Consider the following 25,254-nt stretch of genomic DNA (forward strand, 5'->3'; position numbering starts at 1 on the left):
CGGCGACACGCGCCCTTCCGAGCGAATGGACTACATGCTTTCGCTGCTCGGCGAGCACTCTCCGGCATTCCTGTTCCGGGAGCTGTTCCTCCGTCAGCTGCCTAACCCGGTACGCCTCGCCCTGGCAAGCACGACGATCACAGATCCCCGGGCCCTTGCCAGAGAAGCCGACAAAATCTCCGCCGCGGGACAGCGCATCGCAGCGGCGACATGGGACCCGCCGCCGCCTGATGCACCATCCATGGCGCCCGAGCACCCGGCGCGTTCGACGGCCGAACTGCCGACGCAATTGGCGGCCGCTATACCGAGCCGACCACGTTCAGCACGACGTCCGAAGCCTCCACCCGACCAAGCGTGGTGTTCCTATCATGCCAGGTTCGGACAGAAGGCCCGGACATGCCGACCCCCGTGCACCTTCGGCGGGTCGGGAAACGGCCAGGCCGGCGTTCATTACCTGCCATGAACGCCGGCCACAGTCACACGGGCAACTTACTGTTCATCACGGATAAAGCGTCCGGACGGCGCTTCCTGTGCGACACCGGCGCCCAAGTGAGCGTCATGCCCGCCTCTGACCAGGACAGGCAATCCGCGGTTTGCGGCCCCTCCTTGGTTGCGGCCAACGGATCGACTATCCGCACCTTCGGCCCGCGCAACGTCACCCTCTGCTTCGGCGGCCAACGCTTCGCTTGGACGTTTGTAACCGCCAACGTGCCCATGGCTCTGCTCGGCGCCGACTTCCTCTGCGCACACGGACTGCTGGTGGACGTCCAACGGCGTCGTTTAATCAACGCTGAAACCTTCAGCTCCCTGGTATGCACATTGAGCAGCTCCGCGCCGACCGAGCTGGCATGCACCGTCCCGGCGGCGAACGAGTTTGCTCGCCTGCTCGCGGAGTTCCCGGCCCTCACGCGGCCGACGTTTTCGGCCGTCGCAGTACGGCATGGGATCGAGCACCACATACCAACCACGGGCCCGCCGGTCTACGCCAGGGCCCGCCGCCTCGACCCAGCCAAGCTTGCCGTTGCGAAGGCCGAATTCGACGCGTTGGAGCACCTCGGCATCGTGCGGCGCTCCGATAGCGCGTGGGCCTCGCCACTGCACATCGTGCCAAAGCCGGGGGGTGGATGGCGCCCGTGTGGCGACTACCGCCGTCTTAATGACGCTACAACACCCGACAGGTACCCGATCCCGCATATCCAAGACTTCTCCGCCCGTCTGGCGGGACGGGTCATTTTTTCAAAAATTGATCTCATACGGGGATATCACCAGGTACCTGTCAGGGCGGCCGACGTCCCTAAAACGGCAGTCATCACGCCGTTCGGCTTATTCGAGTTCTTGCGGATGCCGTTTGGTCTCAAGAACGCGGCTCAGGCGTTCCAGCGCTTGATGGACGGCGTGCTGCGTGACCTGCCGTTCCTTTTCGTTTACCTGGACGACATCCTCGTCGCCAGCACGTCCCGGGCCGAGCACCTCCTCCACCTCCGAACACTGTTCGGGCGCCTCAGCGAGCACGGCCTCATCGTCAACCCGGCCAAATGCCACTTCGGCACGACGGCCGTTGATTTTTTGGGCCACCACATCACCAAGAACGGGGCTGTGCCGCTGCCAACCAAGGTCGAGGCCATCACCACTTTCCCGCGTCCCCGCACCATAAAGGCCCTGCAGGAATTCCTGGGAATGGTGAATTTTTATCACCGCTTCGTGCCCCGCGCTGCTCAACTCATGCGGCCCCTCTACGAAGCCCTCCGGGGCAAGCCGGCCAAGCACGACATCGCCTGGTCCGCAGCAATGGATGCGGCCTTCCAAAGCTCAAAGCGGGCCCTCGCCGACGCAACACTGCTCGCTCACCCGGTGCTCAACGCTCCCATCGCCCTCACCACGGATGCCTCCGACTACGCGGTGGGCGCCGTACATGAGCAATGGGTGAACGGGGTTTGGCAGCCACTCGCTTTTTTCAGCCGGCAGCTCCGGCCGAACGAGCTCAAATACAGCACGTTTGACCGGGAGCTCCTCGGTCTACACCTGGCCGTCCGCCATTTCCGCCACCTCCTGGAGGGCCGACCTTTCACGGCGTTCGTCGACCACAAGCCGTTGGTTTACGCCATGGCCAAGGTCACGGAGCCATGGTCGGCCCGCCAACAGCGCCACCTCTCCGCCGTGTCGGAGTTTACCACGGACATCCGGCACGTCGCCGGCAAAAACAACGCCGTGGCCGACTGTCTTTCCCGGGCCAGCGCGAACGCGGTCCACCTGGGCGTGGATTTTGCGCTCATGGCGGCGGACCAAACCACCGACACCACGGTGCAAGCCCTCCGGGCGGCGGACACGGGCCTCCGCCTGGCCGACATCCCCTGCGCGGACACTGTCCTGCTCTGCGACGTCTCCCAAGGCCGGCCTCGCCCCATCGTGCCCGTCACCTGGCAACGCCGCATCTTCGCCTCCCTCCACGGCCTTTCCCACCCGGGCCGGAAAGCTTCCCAGAAGCTGGTGTCGGCGCGTTTCGTCTGGCACGGCCTTCGTCGGGACGTCCGCGATTGGACCAGCGCCTGCACCGCCTGCCAACGGGCCAAGGTCCACCGACACACCCAGGCCCCGCTGGCACCTTTCACCGTGCCCGAACGACGTTTCGACCACGTCAACGTGGATCTGGTGGGCCCCCTTCCCCCATCACGAGGGTTCACACACCTGCTCACCATGGTGGACAGGACCACCAGGTGGCCGGAGGCCGTTCCCCTCGTCTCCACCACCACCGCCGACGTGGCGCAGGCCTTCATCGCCACCTGGGTCGCCCGCTTCGGCGCACCGGCGGACATCTCGTCAGACCGCGGACCACAGTTCACCTCCGAGCTGTGGGGCGCGGTCGCCCGCAACCTGGGGGTCAAGCTCCACCGTACTACGGCCTACCACCCCCAAGCAAACGGGTTGTGCGAGCGATTCCACCGCTCCATGAAGGCCGCGCTCATGGCCGGCCTTCAAGACGGCGGTTGGGCCGACCGGCTGCCGTGGGTCCTTTTGGGCCTTCGCACGGCCCCCAAGGAGGACCTCCAGGCATCCACCGCCGAGCTGGTCTATGGCCAGGTGCTACGCGTCCCGGGCGAATTCGTGCCCGACGCTACCAGCCCCTGGTCCGCAGCTCGCCAGCGCTCGGACCTCCAGGAGGCCGCCCGACGGTTTGCCCCCGTGCCGACATCCCACCACGGTGACCCCCAGTCCTACGTCCCCCCAGCACTCCGCACCGCGGAGTATGTTTTTGTGCGTCACGACGCACATCGGCGGCCACTCCAGCCGCCGTACGACGGGCCCTTCCGGGTGCTGCGACGGGACGACAAGTCGTTCGTCATCGACATCGGCGGCAGGTCGGACCGGATTGCAGTGGACCGCCTCAAGCCGGCGCACGTGGACGTCGACCACCCACCACGGGTGGCCCTCCCGCCGCGGCGAGGCCGCCCCCCGTCCACGGTGCCCCCCACTCGACCGCCCACCACCTCACCGGACCCCCTCCCACGACCCACCAGGGGTCGCTTCGGCCGGGTCATCAGGACCCCCCTCAAGTTGACCCTGTCGGTGCAAGTCGATTCTGGGGGGACGTGTGTAGCGGCTGCCGCTGGGGTTACACAATCGCCTTGCACCTATCAAGGACGCGGAGCGATCACCAGGCCGGGCTCGTCCAGGACGCCCGGGCAGGCCCGCGCTCGACTTGCCAGGCCTCGGTCGGGACGCCCGGGCAGGCTCGCCCTCGGCTTGCCAGGCCGCAGCCGGCCCGCGGGGCCACGCCCCCTGGCGCCAGGCCTGGGCAAACCCCCTGGCGGAATAGATATATATTGCCGACCGTAAAACGTTTTTCCCAGAGTGCCTGAGTGTTTGATTCTAATAAAGCAGCTCAGATGAATTCAAGCTTTTTGTCGCGTCCATTCTTTCGATCGACGTGGGAGCCACAGCTCCTTCAATGCGACGTATGTAGCTGTCGTGGGTACTATTATTGTCTCGCAATATCTACGACCTGGAGCAGCAAAGGGAACGAATCACGACTACCTTAGGAGGAAATAATGTACAAAAAATGCACAAAGTCATGATAAACATTTAAAATATATATTTAAATGGTCGAAGGGTGGCGGGAAAATCAGGATTTATACGACAAATCTCTCACAAAAATATAACGATTCCCTTATCACTACCTGGATATTGCTACGTCATCAATCTTAAGGTACATTCATTTAAATGTCGTTTTAACTGACGTGGTGATCGCACCTTTGATATGTGTCTCGTAGCCTGCCAGGCTGTCCCTGCCAGGGTGTTTAAAGAGAGCCGAGGTCATCCTTGTCGGACAGGGAGGGGACGCAGTGGGGGAGGAAGAAACAGAGACGCAGATAAGGAAACGCCGAGAGAAGAATAAGCAGAAAACGCGCGCGTCTATCCGACGAGCTGAATGTCCGATCAGGCGAGCTCACCCTGCCAGCTCCGCCCACTCTGCCCAGAGATCCGCCCACTCTGCCCAGAGATCCGCCCACCCAGCAAGCCCGGCCCCCGAGCGACGAAAATGCAACGTCGGGAATCTTCTTCAAAACCACAGCGGGGTTGAACGATTTTAACATGGTAACAGTGGCGGGAAGGGGTGGGAAGGGCTTCGAACGAGCGAAGATACACGGTGGGGACGTCACATGGTACCCCACGTGAGGTTGCAACTCGGCTTCGAAAAATAATCCCGAATAGTGCACCATATATAGTATCTCGGTGCGTTTGATGGATTGTGTGGGTTTTTTCATTTCGAATCTCCTCAGAGTAGCCTTACTAGCTTTTGTTTACGTACAAATGTCTTACAATCACTCATGTGACATTCTCCAAGAACATCCATTTTGCCAACACTTGCACACATCGGATTCTCTCCCGGGATTCCATCGTCTCCTCAGGCCGTTTTCCTCATATTAAACGTCGTTCATGTCGGTTTAATGGCGCCAAAGAGAAAGGGCTTCGTAATCTATCGTGACATCGACAAATGCATGGCTGTGGAGGTTTGTACAGAAACTGTGTGGAATGGTGAGGAATGTCCGTGTATCAAGTTCGACATTAAACAATAAACATAAATGGGAACAATTGTAATATGATCTCCGATTAGATGCATTGACGTTGTATTAATTAAATAATACACGTCTTCCTTTCTCTTCTTCAGGCCCCAATTATTTCCACCTTCTCGTGTGATCGACTGAGTAACATGTCTGACACAAGTCTTTCACGAACCGGCTGGCCAGACTTTGAAGATTCGACTGACAGGAATTTTTAATTCGTTCAGGAAGCCGAAAAGGGTGAAACACCGGAATGACATTTTGTACCGAGGCCGAGATTCGAACCCAAGCGAGACATCTCAGAGGACGGTGCATCTACCTTCCTCGAAGCTATCTTTCCAACTCTTAATATGTATATGCATACACAGGTAGTGGACAAAAAAATGGGAACACCTAGGTTAATGAGGGACACCAAGAAACGCTTCCACATAGGTGTGGCCCAAGTGCTAATCGAGCAAATAACATCCCAGCATGCTTAGGGTCAGTATAAAAAGGCTGCACAGGCCTCGTGGTTGCCCATAATTATGACGAGAATGGCTGCAAGAGTCGAAAACGCTTACTGTGGTTTTCCTGTCTCGAGCAGCTTGTGTTCATTACCTCCACCACCAAAGGTGGAGGTTACGTTTTCACCCCTGTCTTTTTGTCTGTGAACAAAATATCCCAAAAAGTTGTGGACGGATTCGGACGAGATTTGGCAGAGATGTAGCGTATGTGACAAGGACGAAATGATTAGATTTTGGTGAAGATCCGGATCCGGATTCGGCTACGAGAATTTTTAAAGTGATTCTTCACCATTGGGAGATGGCGCCAAAAACGATAAATAGCAGGATATCTCAAAAAATTATGGACGCATTTGGACGAAACTTGGTGGACCGGTTGTGTGTGTGACAAGGACTAATCGATTCAATTTTGGTGAAGATCCGGATCCAGCTAGTAGAATTTTTCAAGTGATTCTTCACCATTGAGGGATATGGCCAACCAGGTGGAGGTTTGCTCTCTCCTGAGTGCCGTTCTAGTTACAGTGCATTCAGAAAGTATTCAGACCCCTTCACTTTTTTCACATTTTGTTATGTTGCAGCCTTATGCTGAAATCGTTTCCATTCATTTTTTCCCTCATCAATCTACACTCAATACCCCAAAATGACAGAGAGAAAACAGGATTTTAGAAAGTTTTGCAAATGTATTAAAAAGAAAAAACTGAAATATCACATTTACATAAGTATTCATACCCTTTGCTATGACACTTGAAATTGAGCTCAGGTGCCTCCCATTTCTCTTGATCATCTTTGAGATGTTTCTACACCTTGATTGGAGTCCACCTGTGGTAAATTCAATTGATTGGACATGATTTGGAAAGGCACACACCTGTCTATGTAAGGTCTCACAGCTGACAATGCATATCAGAGCAAAAACCAAGCCATGAGGTCGAAGGAATTGCCTGCAGAGCTCAGAGACAAGATTGTGTCGAGGCACAGATTTGGGGAAGCCTACAAAAAAAATTTCTGCTGCATTGAAGGTTCCCAAGAGCACAGTGGCCTCCATAATTCTTAAATGGAAGAAGTTTGGAACAACCAGGACTCTTCCTAGAGTTGGCCGCCCGGCCAAACTCAGCAATCGGGGGAGAAGGGCCTTGGTAAGAGAGGTGGCCAAGAGCCCGATGGTCACTCTGGCTGAGCTCCAGATATCCTGTGTGGAGATGGGAGAAACTTCCAGAAGGACAACCATCACTGCAACACTCCACCGATCTGGGCTTCATGGCAGAGTGGCCAGACGGAAGCCTCTCCTCAGTGAAAGACACATGAAAGCCCGCTTGGAGTTTGCAAAAAAGCACCGAAAGGACTCTCAGACTGTGAGAAACAAGATTCTGTGGGCTTCTTCTCCAAACTTCTTCCATTTAAGAATTATGGAGGCCACTGTGCTCTTGGGAACCTTCAATGCAGCAGAGATTTTTTTTGTAGGCTTCCCCAGATCTGTGCCTCGACACAATCCTGTCTCTGAGCTCTGCAGGCAGTTCCTTCGACCTCATGGCTTGGTTTTTTCTCTGATACGCATTGTCAGCTGTGAGACCTTATATAGACAGGTGTGTGCCTTTCCAAATCATGTCCAATCAATTGAATTTACCACAGGTGGACTCCAATCAAGGTGTAGAAACATCTTAAAGATTATCAAGAGAAATGGGAGGCACCTGAGCTCAATTTCAAGTGTCATAGCAAAGGGTATGAATACTTATGTCAATGTGATATTTCAGTTTTTTCTTTTTAATAAATTTGCAAAACTTTCTAAAATCCTGTTTTCTCTTTGTCATTATGGAGTATTGAGTGTAGATTGATGAGGGAAAAAATGAATGGAAACGATTTCAGCATAAGGCTGCAACATAACAAAATGTGAAAAAAGTGAAGGGGTCTGAATACTTTCTGAATGCACTGTATAAGTGCAATTTCCCCATTCCTCTTGTACTTTTTGTCCAGTTAGTCTTTCCCTTCCTGCTTCTTCCCAGCCTTCCTCCCCTCTGGTAGGCCTCGTGCTCCAGGGAGGAGGGGAGTATTGCGCTTTCCTTAGCAACCCTCTCTGCCCTCCCCCTTCATCCATTGTGTTGTCATGCAAGAGTTGCTTCATGACTGGAATATGAACAGAGAGAGGGGAGAGGAGAGGAGAGGGGAGAGAAAAGAGAAGAGAAGAGAAGAGGAGAGACAGAGACAGAGAGAGAGAGAGAGAGAGAGAGAGAGAGGGGTGGAGGCACATAGAGGGGTGGGGAGAGACAGAGAAAGGTGGTGCAGAGACAGAGCGGTGGGGGAGACAGAGTGGTGGGGGAGACAGAGTGGTGGGGGAGAGACAGAGTATGGTGGGGGAGAGACAGAGAGGGTTGGGGGAGAGACAGAGAGGGTTGGAGGAGAGCAGGAGGATGGTGAGGGAAGGAGGATGGGGAGGGAGGGAGCAGGAGGGGTTTGGAGAACATACCCTCGGCCTGTGCAACTCAGACACCATTGTTAATCCGACATGTGGGAACACCATGGGGCCGGCACAGCAGGTCTCTCTCAAAATTCCACCCATCGCCTCCCTGAATATGGAGGAAGGATCTTCTTCATTTTCTTTTTACGTTTTATGGCGTTTTCAGAGCCGTGAGGCTCTATATATGCCATGTGCCCAGGCATAACAGCGGTGACCATGCAGGATGTTATGGCAGAGGGTGGAGTCATGAGCAAAGAAATTAAGATTTTCCAAAGAGTTCAGAAATAGCATTCATGAAGATTAGGAATAAGACTGAGCCAAAGACACCACCTTAGGGAACTCCAACCTTTACAGGGAGAGATGAGAGGATCCCGTTTAGAATTATTTGTTAGCTATGAGAGTGAAGGATGTCAGTACGCCATGAGAGGAGGTTGCCTTGGATACCATAGGCAGAGTTTGGAGAGCAAGAGGGCGAGGATACCAGACTGTATCACATGCTCGAGATATGTCTGGAGAGACAGCCCTGATCGTATGTCTGAGATTGAGGACATCCACTGTTGGGAGATCAGAAGCTGGAAGGGGCCATGGTGAAGGGCAGTAAAAGGAAGGACATAGAGAAGGGGTGGGGTTGGCAAGACGCGGGGATGTCGGAGATGATGAGGGGTGTACTGACATGGAGGGGTTGGATACCATTCATAGGCGTGAAGGGGAGTTGATGGTTGTGTGCAGACAACTTTTGCAGACTGGACTTCTCCTGATCCCCAATTCAGATACACAAAGACAGACATCACGAGATGGGTGAAATGATGGGTTATTGAAGGTACGGAGGAAAGTCACGGTGTGGGTATGAGGAGGAGGGAGGGACAGTCGATGGACCAAGTTTGTGAGTTTGCCAGGTTTGGGAACGAAACTTGTGCTGAAGAAGAAGAATAGATTGAGATGAGGATGTGGCATGTTCCTGACAGAGAGATAAGGCAAATTAAGTATTGTACACCGCCCCTTTCCTATTCCATCTCCAGACGCTGCAGGACGTCATCGCCAAGATTCGAAGGGGGCCGTCAATGACACGCGCTGAAAGGGAGTACTCAGTTTTCACTCCGTTTGTTTTCTTGTCCGGCGATATCTCAGCCATCCTTTGAGCTATGAAGCTGAAATTTGGGAACAATAGTGAGCAGGTGCTTTGTCAAAAAGTCATTTTTTTATTTTTTGATTAATCAATTAATTGATTAATTACTTCGTTATTATCGATTTAAGTACTTATGAATTTTCTTTCTTATCTGGGCATTATCTCAGGCACCTTGCTAGGAAGCTGATATTTGGATATGACAATGACCAAGTGATTTGGCTGTAAAGGGTATTTTTGATTTATTAATTAATCGATTAATTATTTAATTATTCGATTAATGACCATTAATAAAAAAAATTTAAGTTACAGATTCGGATGAAACGGTGGTGGTTTATGTATGCTATTAGCCAATAGATTAATAATTTAATTATTTTACAATTATGATTTATTTATTTTCATTATTAATCACTTAATTATTTTCTTTCTCATCTGGGCAATATCTGAAGCACCTTTTGAGCTAGGAAGCTAAAATTTGGACATGACAGTGACCAAGTGATGTGGCTATAAAGGATTTTTTGATTTATTGATTAATCAGTTATTTATTGATTAATCAATTAATTCTTTATTTTTTCAATTAATTCATTATTTAATTGATTTTCAAAAAGCTACAGCTTCAGATGAAACACTGGTAACTTGGATATGCTATCAGCCAATTGATTAAGAGATTAATTAGCTTACGATCAACATTTTTTGATTTTAATTACGCAATTAATCAATCAATTATTGTACACCTCTCCTTCCCAATACCGTCTCCATATGCTGCATGGCAGTATCGCCGGGCGCCGAAGGCGCACCGGCAATACCGCGCTGGAGGATATTTATTTATTTGGCATGGGGGATTGGGGGTGGTGTACTTTGAATGTATCTGTACTTGTTTTATTTTATGAACCAAATTAATTCAATTTGGAGGAATGTTAGTTCAATTGGGAAGTATTGAGAATGGAAGGAAAAAATAATGAATTAAGGAAAGAAATGGCAGGTGGAATTTTTATATTTTATTTGGAGTGAAATCTTTGTTTTGTTGTTTGTAAAGTGAAAAGTGAGGAATAAAATAAAGTTGAGGAGCATGAAAGAAGAACACTTAAGATAAAGAAAGCAGAATGAGGTACGCATCAGAACAGAGACAGAATTGGCACGCCCACTAGTCAAGGTTTTGGGCAGACACTCACAGGAACCTGAATTCAACAATAAATTACTACAACAAGGCACCGAAAACTTGGAAAATTGGACGAAAACAACAAACAACACGGGGATGAAACGATAACAGAAAGACGCAGTGGATCTGGTCCAGAAAACGTAGCTTTCATGAACTGGAAGGAGGCACGCATACCAACGTCCAACACGCTCAGACCTGGAACCACAAATCCAGTGTCCTGTATTCCGTTGCCTTTCCAGAATGTTCCACACAAGTTGGAAAAGGTGCAATGCGTTTCTTCCACCAATTCACTTGATGCTGAAATAAATGATGGATAAACGGCTCGTAAAGATATTCTAGCTGTTATTTCACAGCATATTGGACTGTCTACAAATTGTTTCCAGCTTCAAATGATGAACCAATTTTGGCACTTACTATTCCATGGAAGAACACTGCCATTCCTTGAGTGGAAATTGAAGTTTTCTGCAACCATTCTAACGGTGCATATTCATTTCAGTTTGCATTTTTGGAACCCATCCAAAGCAAATTTCTCTACCCATGTTGATCAAATGTATGTAACTATCTTTTGCAAAAAACTCTTTTGCAAACAACGATGTGAGACTGTCAATCATAGAAGTGTCAATATAATAATTCCAAACAATTTTCTTAAGGCATTTATTTTTCAAACGAACAAATGATGAGGCAGTAATTGAAGAGCAGAACAAATATACAATGGTGGTGAAATGAGCTAGTACTTTTGAGCAAGATGAAAGGAAATAGTTAACAGAGCTGTGCCAAAGAGATCTCCAAGTGCAGTAAGATAGGGAATAGCAGCAGAGTCTGGGTCTGATCCCTGGCGCCAGATCACATGAACCAACATGTCTGCCATCCACAGCAGAAGAAACACCTAGGGTAGAAAAAAGTGAAATTGTGACTTCAGTGCAGGGTTGGCTTTGCCCCCAGAATGTTTTAGCTTCCTTACAGTGGAAAGAAAAGCAGAATTAACCTGGGAATTTGAGATTAATCAAGGACAAGTTAGGTAACAGTTTTCCATGCTTTCTGATTTAACTTCTCCACAAATCCTCTAACTTACATGCATGTTGCATGTGGCATTGCTTTGCATACCTTGACATGTAACATTACATTGGGATACAATTCTGATCGTACAGTAAAGTATGCGTGTTTTGATTTGTAATCATGTAGCTTCACCTCATAGTTTGGTGTTTAGTAGAGCACTAACAAGTTGCAGATTTACACAAGCTAAATATTGGAAAGGAGTATTTGTTCTATCCCTTCCAGACTAACTATCACAGCATGTAAAAATATTACAGTCATTACACATGTGAAAATGAAATTGAATGACAAAATGTGAGAATCAATTTCAAGATTTCAAAATTGATAAGATGTGATAATTTATGGGAGAGTGGGCAGACAGAAGCCACTCCTGAGAAAAAGGCACATGACAGCATGCCTGGAGTTTGCAAAAAGGCGTGTGAAAGACTGAGAGTATGAGGCAAAAGATTCTGTGGTCCGATGAGGCGAAAATTGAACTCTTTGGCCTGAATGCAAAGCGCTACGTCTGGCAGAAACCGAGCACAGCTCATTACCCCTCTCACACCATCCCTACTGTAAAATATGGTGGTGGCCGCATCATGCTATGGGGATGCTTTTCAGTGGCAGAAACTGGGAGACTTGTAAGAATAAAGGGAACAATGAATGGAGCCAAATACAGCAAATCCTTGAGGAGAACCTGCTTCAGAGTGCAAAAGACTTCAGACTGCGGCAAAGATTTACGTTGTTCACCAACGCTACCCATCCAGCTTGACAGAGCTTGAGAAAATCTGCAAGGAAAAATGGAAGAAACTCCCCAAATCCAGATGTGCAAAGCTGATACAGATATACCCAAGAACACTCAAAGTTGTAATCGCTGCCAAAGGCACTTCTAAGAAGTATTGACTCAGGGGGTTGAATACTTATGTAAATTGGATGCTTTTGTATTTCAGGTTTAATTATTTTGTGATAAATTCTAAAAAAAAAATCCACTTTGACATTATGGAGTATCATGTGTAGACCAGTGACAAAAAATCTCAATTTAATCCATTTTAAATTCAGGCTGCAACACAATAAAATGTTTTAAAAATTCAAGGGGTGAATACTTTCTGAAGGCAATATATATATATAAATTACATTGTCCCACCCTTCTCCCTCCGTTCCCCCCTCCCTCTCCTCACCCCTCCTTATCACCTCCCACTCCATAAATCATGGAGATTAGAGCTTGAATGGTTTAAGGGAAACTGATTTCCATAGAGGGCTTGATGTATCGCTAGAGAAGAACACTCTTTTGAGCTGTCTATCCTGGGTTAGAATGTTAGCCCAGCTATAAACTGTCATCCTGGTGCTTCACTTGCAGGGTGAGGCATCAATGTGTGTGCCATCACTTAGATGGATATTAATCCGGGGGCCTCGTCTAACAGTACTGGCCGTTGGTGGACCATGAAAATCCCATGGTGTATTTTAGGGTAGAAAAATATCCAAATCAGCTGAAGCCAGAGTAGGCGAGTTATTGCTGGCACCATGAAACAACTGCTGGGAAGGCAATACCAAACCACTGAGCACAACCCTTGAAAGAGACTGCTTTGGCACTTGGCAGCACCGACACTGATCGAGAATTTTGCAAGTTCTACATCTGAGGTCAAGTTGTGGGTGTTCCTGATTAGTATTCTATTTTCTGTGCTTGCACCTGTTCTGGAGCTGTATGAATCAGTGTTTGTCAGGATAATACACAGTCCCAGTGTGATAACGCCATTCTTCTCTGTTGCATGCCTGTGTCTCCCATGTAGCAATAATGATGTTGGGAGCCTTCATGTAACGCTTGTCGGCAACGTTCAACCAGAACTATGGCGTACTACTTGTCTCTTTGCTCTGTCTGCCAGTAATCTTCGTTGGGTTAAACTCCCAAAATGCAGACTCACTGCTCACCTCCACTCATTTGTTCATCTTTTCTCTCACCCATGGAACCAATTTCACCAGTCTGTTCCGTCCCATTCTTCCCTCCAGGACTTCAAGACAGGTGTTCATCACTACCTCAGGTGGTGGTGAACATCCCCATCCTTACTCAAGATCTATTTTACCCCAAATGACCCCATTCCCAAGAACTTCCATTTTCCAGGCCATCATGGTTTTCCCCCTCTTCCTATTCTTTTCGTTTGTCGATTGATTTGTTCCTTTTCTGTTTAATCCACACTTTCCCACTCCTCTTCTTGCTGTATTTTATTCAGCTTGCATGCAGCTTGTTCACCCCATGTGTCCTTCTCCCCTGCCCTTGATCTCACTCTCACTTCTACGTTTCTGTTGGGGTTTCCCCCTTTCCATTGTGTTCCATTCCATTTTGCTCTTCCTCTGCTGCGCTCCTCAATCATGTATACAAAAAAAAACTTCCACATACAGCATCTCTTTTGAGATGCACCCATCTTGCATCTTAATCACATGCCTGAGCCAGCAAAGCTGTTTATGATTTAGGAGTGCCAAGATGCTCAGCAGGTTTGCCTATGCAAGGATTTTAGCATTTGTTTCTTGTTCTTCCATGAGATGCTGAGGATGTGTCAAAGGCAGCAAAGATGGCAGTTGTTCAGTTTTCTTTCCTGACAGCTGTAAGTTGTCCACATTTTTACTGACGAACAACAAGGTGGTGATAATGCAGGCATTGCAGATCAGCATCTTGGTCCTGAACACATTTAGTGAGTCGGCAAAAAGTGGTGGTTGTTTGTCTTCCTTATGTGTCTATTAAGTTGCTCAAGTGACAAGTTGTCTCACCGTGGAACCCAGGTAAGCAGCATTTGCTGACCAATTCCAAAGGTGTGTTCTTGAGTGAGATCAGTGGCAGATGTGTTGTGATGTTTTCGCTCAAGACAAGTTTTCTTGATGCTGATGGTGAGGGAGAACATGGTATAAGCAAGAGAGGCACTCCATGAGACTTTAGATGGTCCTTTGTGTGAATGGCTAGTGCTGCATCATCAGCATAGAAGAGTTCATCTCTGATTAGGACTGCATCTCTGATCATGGCACACTGCAGTTTTGTCTTGGCTTCAAGTCTGGATAGGTTCTACAGATTTCAAACTGACCGTGTGTGCAGGTATTACTCCTTCCATGTGTAAATCAATATCATGTTCGGAACATGGAGAAGAAAATACCAAACAGTGGGGGCTGGAATGCAGCCCTGTTTCACCCCACTTCATCTCAAAGCTGCCAGATGTGGTGCCATTAAACTGCACAGTGCTAAGTACAAAACAACAACAGGCATTTTAAAGCCATTTTCCCTGCTAGAGCGGGGGTTAGCCTTGCGGTCCCCATGACAATCTTCTCCATTTTGCCCTATTTTCTGCATCTCTCCTTGTTAACCCCCTTGCCCGCATTTCTTCTTCCACCACCTTTAGCCAAATCTTTCTCTGTCTTCCCCGTCCTCTACTTCCTTCTACATTCATTTCCATCACTCTTCTCAACCAGTCACTATCATCCTTCCTCAACACATGACCAAACCATCTCAACCTGTTCCTCTTCACAGCATCAATCACAGGCTCTATTCTCATCATCTTTCGCAATTCATCATTTGTCTTCCTCTCTCTCAACGATACTCCGCACATCCATCGAACCATTCGCATTTCCACCCTTTCCAGCCTTCGTTGCTGCTCTACGTTCATTACCCATGTCTCGCTCCCATAAATCATAACACTTCTCACACATGCAGCATACACCTTTCCCTTCAGCTTCAACGACACTCCCCTCCTCGTCAGCACGCCACTCAGTTCCCGAAACGTCTTCCATGCACATCTCACTCGAGCATCCGTTGCCGAATCTGATCCACCTTCTCCATTCAGCATGTCTCCGAGGTAGCAAAATGTTTTCACACCTTCCAGCTTCACGCCGTCTCCAAGATCCAACTCAACATTTCCTCCATCTGCAGCTCCCTCTGTTGCACACCTTACACTTGAATGTAGCTGCCACACTGGTTAATGACCCTTTATTCACTGAGTGCTGAGTGGTGTTGTGAAAAGAACACATACGGCTGAGGAGCTTTGGGGGACATCCAATTTTCTCCAAGACCGTGTTGAGCCCCACTCTGCTGATGGTGTCAAATGCATTGGTCAGATCGACAGACACAAGGCATTGTATTGTGTATTGTACCCTATCCTTTTCTTGAAGCTGGCCTAAAGAAAAGGCACAGTCGATATACCTGCTCTGAAGTCATACTGCATCACTGGGTAAATGCAATCAGCAAGTTGTGGGAGCCTCTTCAAGATAACCTTAGCAAAGGCTTTTCCTGTGATGCTGAGAAGTGAGATGCCACGGTTGTTGGTGAAGTCCCCTTAATCACCTTTGTTATTATACAACGTGGTGAGGTTTGCATTACACATGTCCTGTGGGATGGATCTTTCCCAGCAGCAGAGAAGGAGGTCATAGAAGAGATACTGCATGTGGCAGGGCTTTCCACATTTGGGTACTTCAGCTGGAATTCCACACTTACAAGGTTCCTTTCCACTTGTCAAGGAATCAATGGTCTTGTCCAGCTCGAATGTTGATTGTTTCGAGTCCAGTTCATCCATGTCAGACGGCTACGAAAGAGCACCAAGTATAGGCTGGGAGATGTCCATCTCAATGTGGTATTCCACTCAGTGAGACATCTGCTTGCTCCTGTCAGTGAGTAACATCACCATGTAGAGATTTCAGAGAGGTGACTTTGTTGATGGTAAGCTCAAGCATTTTCTTGATCCCCCTCATACATGGCATGAAGGTTTCCTCTGTCAGAGGCAGTCTGGATATTTGGACAAAGTTTGATCCAGTACTTGTTTGCACAGTGCCTTGCAGTCTTCTGCACTGCTGTCTTTGCCAACTTCAATTATTGGAGTGTCTTAGTTGGCGAGTTGAGGTTGTGCCTCAAGTAGACAGCATTATTTTGCATTGATGACTTACCATTTAAGCTGTGTACATCTCAAACCAATCTTTATTGCTGGTTTTGTCTTTGCCAAAAATGGTTGCTACTGTGTCATATATGACTGAGCTTAGAGCATTCCAAGCCTCATCAGCATTTTCTGGAATGGATTCAACAGGTAGGAACTGCTCGAGAACCTCTGTGAACTGTTGGCATTATCTCACGTGCCAGGAATGTTGATACATGGCAGGCATTCATATTTAGAACTGTGGAGGATCAGTATTGCAGTCCACACTATGGTAGATGCAGGTGTGGAGGATGCTGGGCAGGTCATATCTTCTATTGATGACCAGGTCAAATTGATGCCAATGCTCAGATCTTGGGTGATGCCATGACACCTTGTGCAGGTAGTTGCCCTGGAAGAATGAGTTGGTAATGCAGAGCTCACTCTGGTCACACCTCAAGTAGCCGTTGCCCATTCCCACTGATCTTGCCTATGCCATGATGTCTGAGGCTTGTTGGCCATTCATCTTGGTCTGATCCAACACGTGCATTAAAACTGCCAAGGACAAATAGCTTATCGCCATGTGGCACATGCTCCAGCACATCATGTAGGGAGTCATAGAAACAATCTTGGTTTTCCGCATCAGCATATACTATTGCTGCATAAGCACTGATGATTTTGGCAAAAACTCCGTCAGATGAAATACATAGATAATACTTTCACAAGTTGCCACCGGTCTCATTCATTCTTCTGCGTCAGTCTATTTCTGACTGCAAAGTCGACATCATGTTTGTGATGGTCTTCAGCACTCATGTCGTGCCAGTAGAACGTCTAGTTGGCCTCATGTATCGAACATGTCAGCCAGTCGCGTTTCATGTAGAGCAGTGATGTTGATGTCTGTCTTATGTAGCTCACAGTCAATAAGTGCTGTCGTGCATGCTTCATCTGTCAACTGTAGGTCGTCATTCACGCCAAGGCACATGATGATATTCCAGCTTCCAAATCGGAAAGTTTGAAATTATATATATATTTGTTGGGTGACCACTTTCCGACTGCTTTTCGAAAGAGAAATCCAATTATCCCCATGCACCCAATGAGACAGGTACATTGTGGTGCCTCAGTACCTTATTAGGCAAACCTGATCCATAAGGCATTGAATGATATTTGACTCCATAACTGGGGATTGGGTGATTGATGCCATGGCGTATCCACGTACTGGTGGCCTTGAACGGCACATCTGAGGGCCAGAGCTCCTCTGAGATCCCCTATTGTTCTGCCTAAGACTGTAGGTTCAGTGCCTGGTTACCGTGTATTGCCAGGAGGAGGCCCTGCTTGGTGATGGTGATGTCTTGGAGATGAAGAGGTACTAACAGGAGAGGCTTATGCATTTGGTTCTCTCTCTTCACAACAAGCTAGTCAGCAACACAGTGGTTCCAGCCATCACACTAGAAGCTTAATGCCACCCTGTGACAAGGCTTTGCTTTACACCATTTCACATTTATAATGCAAAAGCATTCCAATCCGGTTTTGATTTCAATTAAATCAGAAATGGGACTGTTTTAAGGCCTTTTTGACACGTCTCTATTGATGGAGATTCCCTCTAGGCAAACACCTGCACAAGGGTGGCTCCCAGGAAAAGCAGAATGAAGAGGAGGTCTGGGTTTGCTGGTTTGGGTTGCAAAAGTGTAACTGCAGACAGGCAGAGTAGATGTCCAGGCACAGCAAGCACGAGCAACAACCTGGCTGACCTGGCATTCACACCTGTGGTAAGGGCAATCAGCAACAATGTGAATAAATGGAAAAGCAAAATTAAAAAGGTAAAAAGGCAAGAAGAGAAGTGCTTTTCCCAAAAACTAAAAATAAAAAGATTTAGGTTTGATGCAGAGGCATAACAATAAAATTCATGAATGTGGGTCAAAAAAGTAAGAGGACTGAACATCAAAAATATATTTGTTGTAATGAGGGTCGTCACAAAGGTACAGTTGACTAACTTTATTCACATACAGTGCATTCAGAAAGTATTCAGACCCCTTCACATTTTTCACATTTTGTTATGTTGCAGCCTTATGCTGAAATCGTTTAAATTCATTTTTTCCCTCATCAATCGACACTAAATATCCCATAATGACAAAGAGAAAACAGGATTTTATAACGTTTTGCAAATTTATTAAAAAGAAAAAACTGAAATATCACATTGACATAAGTATTCATACCGTTTGCTATGACAATTGAAATTTAGCCCAGGTGCCTCCCATTTCTCGTGATCATCTTTGAGATGCTTCTACACCTTGATTGGAGTCCACCTGTGGTAAATGCAATTGATTGGACATGATTTGGAAAGGCACACACCTGTCTATATAATGTCTCACAGCTGACAATGCACATCAGAGCAAAAACCAAGCCATGAGGTCGAAGGAACTGCCTGCAGAGCTCAGAGACAAGATTGTGTCGAGGCCAGATCTGGGGAAGCCTACAAAAAAAATTCTGGTGCATTGAAGGTTCCCAAGAGCAGTGGCCTCCATAATTCTTAAATGGAAGAAGTTTGGAACAACCAGGACTCTTCCTAGAGCTGGCCGCCCGGCCAAACTGAGCAATCAGGGGAGAAGGGCCTTGGTAAGAGAGGTGACCAAGAACCCGATGGTCACTCTGGCTGAGCTCCAGAGATCCTGTGTGGAGATGGGAGAAACTTCCAGAAGGACAACCACCATCACTGCAACACTCCACCGATCTGTGCTTTATGGCAGAGTGGCCAGACTCCTGATGTTGTCCTTCTGGAAGTTTCTCCCATCTCCACACAGGATATCTGGAGCTCAGCCAGAGTGACCATCGGGCTCTTGGTCACCTCTCTTACCAAGGCCCTTCTCCCCCGATTGCTCAGTTTGGCCAGGCGGCCAGCTCTAGGAAGGGTCCTGGTTGTTTCAAACTTCCATTTAAGAATTATGGAGGCCACTGTGCTCTGGGAACCTTCAATGCAGCAGAAATTTTTTTTGTAGGCTTCCCCAAATCTGTGCCTCGACATAATCCTGTCTCTGAGCTCTGCAGGAGTTCCTTCGACCTCATGGCTTGGTTTTTGCTCTGATATGCATTGTCAGCTGTGAGACCTTATATATACAGGTGTGTGCCTGTCCAAATCAGGTCCAATCAATTGAATTTACCACAGGTGGACTCCAATCAAGGTGGAGAAACATCTCAAAGATAATCAAGAGAAATGGGAGGCACCTGAGCTAAATTTCAAGTGTCATAGCAAAGGGTCTGAATACTTATGTAAATGTGACATTTCCGTTTTTTCTTTTTAATAAATTTGCAAAACTTTCTAAAATCCTGTTTTCTCTTTGTCATGATGGGGTATTGAGTGTAGATTGATGAGGGAAAAAATGAATTTAAACGATTTCAGCATGAGGCTGCAACATAACAAAATGTGAAAAAAGTGAAGGGGTCTGAATACTTTCTGAATGCACTGTAACATTAGTTGACATAATATCCATCCTCTTAGATGCATTTTGTCCAACAGTCAACGAACTTTTTGATCCTGACACAGAAATCTTTCCAAAATATCTATACAGTGGACTTGGCTGTGTTAACGTCTTCAGCGGATGTAGAACGTCATCCTCCAAGCTTATTTTTCATTTTGGGGAAGTATGAAGAAGAACCAAAATGTATTGGTGCATTTCTCTTCTGTATCGCCATAAATTGAACAGCGAGGACATATTCCTTACTGAAGCTTTCTGCCATGCACAGCCACATCCTTGATGCCAAGTGCTGTTAATACTTCCTGGAACAGAAAGTGTGTCTGAAGCTTGATATTTACCAGTCAAATCAGTATGTTATTCTTGCATGCAGCTTGACGAATAGCAGCTCATAAATCCAAGTGCAGGTTTAACAGTCAAGGAATGTCTGGTTATGGCTGCATGGATCGATTCATTGCTCCCGCTGGATTTGCACAATTCTGAGTAGTTAACTATGTGGTCCATGGTTTGGTCAGAATTCCTGCAGCTCCATGCTTTGCTTTCTTTGATTTTCCATTTCTGGATGTGGTCAAACATTCCCGAACCTCAGACACGTGCGTAAGGATCATTTATCACCTTTGTATATCCACGTACCTGACAATTTTACCTCTGTGCAGTTATTCTAGCATATAAGCAATACTTACTCAATTTTCAAGACAACATTTTCTTAATCAAGACAAAACAAAATCAACAGAAAGATATTAAAGACAAATAAAAAGCAAAGAAGTAAGTTTACTCGGCAAACCCCATGGTTATATGCTATGAGTCAACACTAACATGCAAACTTCTTAACCTGCAGAATTGCCAGAATTCTGATACCCGGTGTCATGGTTAAGGTATCATCGGGTTCATCGGGTTCATCAGGTGTTTTACGAGTTTCGATTTTCTTGATCATTTTATCAAGATACGCATGACGACCTTTTTGCAAGACCAGTGAGTTTGCGAAGAACTATGGGTTGCTCATTCCAAAAATATATAAATTCATGGAAGGAGTAGCTTAATGCAAAAATTCATTCACACTTTTGAAAGGTTAACATTGGAATTGAGAATAAAAGTCCTGTAATTTTACACAGGATAGGCTTTACTGAACACCATTTCACATTTAGAAATGAGGTTGGCTGGATATTACTTTTGGTTGGCTGTATGATCAAACCCGCCGGGATTGTAGTAAAATGTTACAAATATGTTTAACCATGAGGAAGGATGCTTACTTCTGTGTTGACAATTGGAGTTTCTTTGGTAATGTGATACTGCAATTCCCAAATTAAATGTAAACAACACTCCAAGTGCCAGTTACCAAAAAAAAAGAAAAGGATTTGTAATATCATTCGACTATTATTAAGGGTTGTGTAAACACAGTACTATTCTCTCACAGATTGGTGTGGGTCCTATTTAATTCCAATTATTGTATTAAAATGTGTATAGTGGATAAAAACAAAGAAAAGAAGTACAGATACATTCAAAGTACACCGCCCCCATGCCAAATAAATAAATATCTTCCAGTGCGGTATTGCCGGTGCGCCTTAGGCGCCCGGCTATACTGCCGTGCAGCACATGGAGACGGTATTGGGAAGGAGAGGTGTACAATAATTGATTGATTAATTGCGTAATTAAAATAAATAAATAGTAATTGTAAAATAATTTCTTGATCAATTGGCTAATAGTGTTTCATAGGCTATGAGCCAGACCCTCAAATTTTCGACATTATGCTCAATCAGAGGGAGGATGGCTAACAGTTATTTTTGGCAAGGCCAGGGACCCTAGTGCTGAAAAAAATGTGATAGCAGTGTGAAACTCTTAGCCGTATCTGTGTTATCATCACATTTGTCAGACCACCCCAATAACGCTTTCGGTAATTTTTCCGCCTAAGATTTAGGGGGTAGGGTTCGTTTTGGGGCTTTCAAATAATATCTCCTATATGTATCAGTTAGTGTTGTATACCAGGTGAAAGGTAATTGAATTATCTTTCACATGATGTATAGAAAGTGCCTGTGTGATATATAGTAACCTCTTTATGATCATTAAAACATAATTATTTCCGCCAACCCTCAAAAATTTATCACAAAATCCCCAATGAAAACAAAATTAGGCAAAAATTCAGTTTGGCGGATATTAAATGAATTTTTGAATTTGAGAAACACACAGTATGATTAAAGTCAAATTTGGGCCTTAAATCTCATACACCTTGATAAAGATGAGAAAATCCAATATACAGTAGTTGCTGTAACCATGACCTAAAATCCATAAATGTATATCTTTCCGCTCTTATGATATATTGATTTACATTTTACGATTTTTGACCGACAGCATGTATATAGTTTGTATACCATTATTGGTCTAAAAATAGTATATATAATATTGGGATGTCAGCCATATATAGGCCAAAAAGTACTGAAATTGGTGTCAGAAATGTCTAATTCTAAAAATATGAAGGCATTATGACCAAACTGTATGTGGTGTTCTTGAATATACCACAGACGTATGATGCATGTGATGATTAACCTACTCCATGTATATGTATGTATCCTGATGTACCCTAACTTGGCGAGATAATTTACATCATATTCATGCAAACGTTTTTAGTCTTGTCGTGTTGTATGGTTCTCCTATATTACCAGCTATACATAAAGTAAACCAAAGGAAAACAATGTACTTTCTATTTAAGCAACATATATTTATAGACATCATACCATAAAGTACACAAGTTATCAATTCAGCGTACACCATATTTGTTACACATATGTACATGATCTTTCTCCATACAGTTCTACAATTCAGAAGTTATCCTCGTCATCGTCGTCGTCTTCTTCATCGTCTTCTGCCGAACTGTCATCACTCTCACCATACACTCTCTGGTTGTCACATGTGGTGAGTTTGCACATGTCTGTGCACTTCAAACCACTGGCCATGCAGACACACATTGGTAGTGTGCATCTTTTCGAACAGGTGCATGCCAGTAAATCCAGAACCGCCTGTGGTGCGGGCTGTCCTTGCATCCAGTCGACTGCCAGCTGCACGCGACCATCCTGGGTATCCCAGTGCCATCCTTTCCCGATTGGACTCGGTACTGCTGGATCCATCTTGAGACTCCGCTTCCAAATAGCGGCTTGATAGTTGGCTCGCTGTGCATGTTTGGTTAAGCAGTCTTTGCACGGAGGTAGCTGGTGACTGTCGATCTCTCCCCTCTTGGCACAGAACAGGTGATATCTCAAGTCATTCACCTTCACTGTCCCCGACTTCGGTGCGTACATGAGACAAGTGAAGTTCTCCAATTTATCCATCAGTTCCTCACTGACGTCCCAGTCCTCTCCCAGCTGTGTACATGCATCCTGCACATCTTTGTTGGTTCTGATGAGTTTTAGTGCAGTCAGTTTTCCTCGTCCAGCGAACGTGCTGACTGTGTCGCATCCGGTATAGGCATGCATTCCAATTAGGGCCTGACATACATTTGTGCCGACTGACTTTCCTATTTTCCCTATGTCTAGGATTTTAGCCCTTGCTTTGGTGCCACATTTCTGAAACAACTTGGCATGAATCTTGGTATGAAATGCCAAGCCAATGACAAGTACGTCGGTGTCATCTGAGCTAATAAGCACAGACTGGTATCCATGTGCGGCAGCATGGGCAGCATGCAAGAACAGACGACCATCTGCTTCCTCGTGTGTGCTTTCCAGGGCCACTACTTCTTGGCTAGCACCAGATGTGATCTGATAACACTTGTCATCGCATGTTACAAAGAGAACCTTTCCCTGTAGGCGTCTGATGGACTCTGGTTTCTTCCACTCTTCGACCAGGAACATGATAAGACTTGACTTGTTCCCAACATAGCTGAGAAACTTGCGCCATTGCCTTACAATTTGAGATGCCGTGATGTTTTTCAGCTCAAGTCCAAGTTCTTCCCCCCCTGGTTAACCGTTCGCTGTTTTTGATGGAAGTCTCCTTGTAGGTGTCAAAGACGACATCGATCCTCTGGCTACTGCATCCATCCTTCAGGGTCATGGATAGGACAATCATGGCCACTTCGGCAAATGTAGTTTGATCACCTGCCACCTTCTGTATAAGGAGCATCCCTCAGTTGTTGTTTAAGTGTTTGTATTTCTTTGACAGCATCTTGTAGTGTTACATTATCAGGTACGACAATCAGTTTTCCACTGTTGTCTTGAAAGATGTGAACGCTATTTCCAAGATCAGTTTCCAGTTTCCGTGCGAGGTTTTTTCTTGTAGCAGTTCTTATCCCATGCAACCCTCTTGATGTCATTATCGATTGTAGGTGCTCTACCAGCGTTGTCATCCTAACAATTTCCTTATTCGGGATTATATGGTTCCGGATGTATACTAGCAACTCATTGTATGCTTCTTCTTCAGTGTAGTCAGATTCGTTTGTGGCGGCCGTGTTTCTGTCATGTGCATCTTTAGTGCTTGGTCTCGTGTAACTTCTGTAGCAAGAGAAATGGTATCGTGCTTCAGCTGCCACAATGTCTCTACTTGTGGCAGCCATGATTTTCGTGTCACATTTACGCACGGCGCTGTTTCGCAGTGTTTCATCTGCTCTCAGATCAACAGCCTTGCTCAACTTTTCACGGGATGACGTTCCCTTGCACCACTTGGTCTTTCCACAGAATATACAATCCGGTTCATAGATGCGTGATTCCGAAGATGCCCTTCTGGCTTGTCTCATTGCTCGCTGAACATGTTGCAGCAGCATCGTCGGTTAAATTGGATTCAGCTTTTCGTTTCAGTGCTTCCAAATCTCGCTTCATGGTGAACACGCTCCTGCACTGCCTGTGGTAGAATACTCGGGGAATCTCCTTCTCTGGCAGCGACTGAGCAAGGTCGAGAATGGGTGCATGGTTCCGTATTTTGGCCGCATCCAGCAATGTAGTCCACGAATCGAATGTTTGAGGGCTTATGAGCGGATCTTCTGGTTTGACATCTAACGATAGCTTATGAATGATACAAACGTCCTTGGGAACTTTCTGAGTGATCGCAATCTCCATTGCAAGTATTTGTTCAATTGTCTATCTGCGGTACACTCTGTTTCACCACCACCAATATCACCACCACCGTCTCACCTGGAAAGACACATAATATCGAATGAGACCACCACCACCACCACTACTACAAATTAGCATCAGTTGCTATAGTTGCTTAAAAATGTATTCTGCACCAACAAATCTACAAAGAGAAATACATTAGATGTCGTGCACCGCTGTCATGGTTGCAAATCACCTAAAATATAATGAAAATATTGACATTGATGACAACATTCGTATTAGCATGTCTACACATATTGCATTGAATTTCATAGCACATCATGATCATATGTGTGAGGATATTGACTCTAATTATACTGTATGTGTGTCTCAAATCGAAACATACCTTTTACATACCTTTTGATTTTTGCCTATTTTTGTTCCTAAAATTGGGGATTTTGTGATGAAGTTTTGAGAGTTGGTGGAAATAATTATGTTTTAATAATCATTATAAAGAGGTTACTATAGATCACACAGGCACTTTCTATACATCATTTGAAAGGTAATTCAATAAC

General features: G+C 46.4%; 2 protein-coding genes across 2 annotated transcripts in view; both read right to left on the minus strand.

Annotated features, from left to right (window-relative positions):
* Positions 1 to 4,448, minus strand: part of LOC137415250 (SLIT-ROBO Rho GTPase-activating protein 1) — a gene marked incomplete in the record, with an annotated part of 150,712 nt that extends 146,264 nt beyond the window's left edge. Inside the window, 1 exon segment of the mRNA XM_078775906.1 lies at positions 4,249 to 4,448. Within this exon segment, the coding sequence (XP_078632032.1) occupies positions 4,249 to 4,315 (67 nt within the window).
* A 6,480-nt stretch (positions 4,449 to 10,928) lies between these two features.
* The window catches only part of LOC137424789 (solute carrier family 41 member 1), a 92,592-nt gene continuing 78,266 nt past the window's right edge, over positions 10,929 to 25,254 (minus strand). Inside the window, exons 9-10 of the mRNA XM_068112613.2 lie at positions 17,813 to 17,961; positions 10,929 to 11,177 (exon numbers count right to left, since the gene is read on the minus strand). Of these exons, the coding sequence (XP_067968714.1) occupies positions 11,019 to 11,177; positions 17,813 to 17,961 (308 nt within the window). The 3' untranslated portion in view covers positions 10,929 to 11,018. The remainder of the gene's footprint in view (positions 11,178 to 17,812; positions 17,962 to 25,254) is intronic.

The sequence above is a fragment of the Myxine glutinosa genome, chromosome 4 (genome assembly GCF_964187855.1).
Source record: "Myxine glutinosa chromosome 4, kmMyxGlut1.1, whole genome shotgun sequence".
Classification (NCBI taxonomy): domain Eukaryota; kingdom Metazoa; phylum Chordata; class Myxini; order Myxiniformes; family Myxinidae; genus Myxine; species Myxine glutinosa.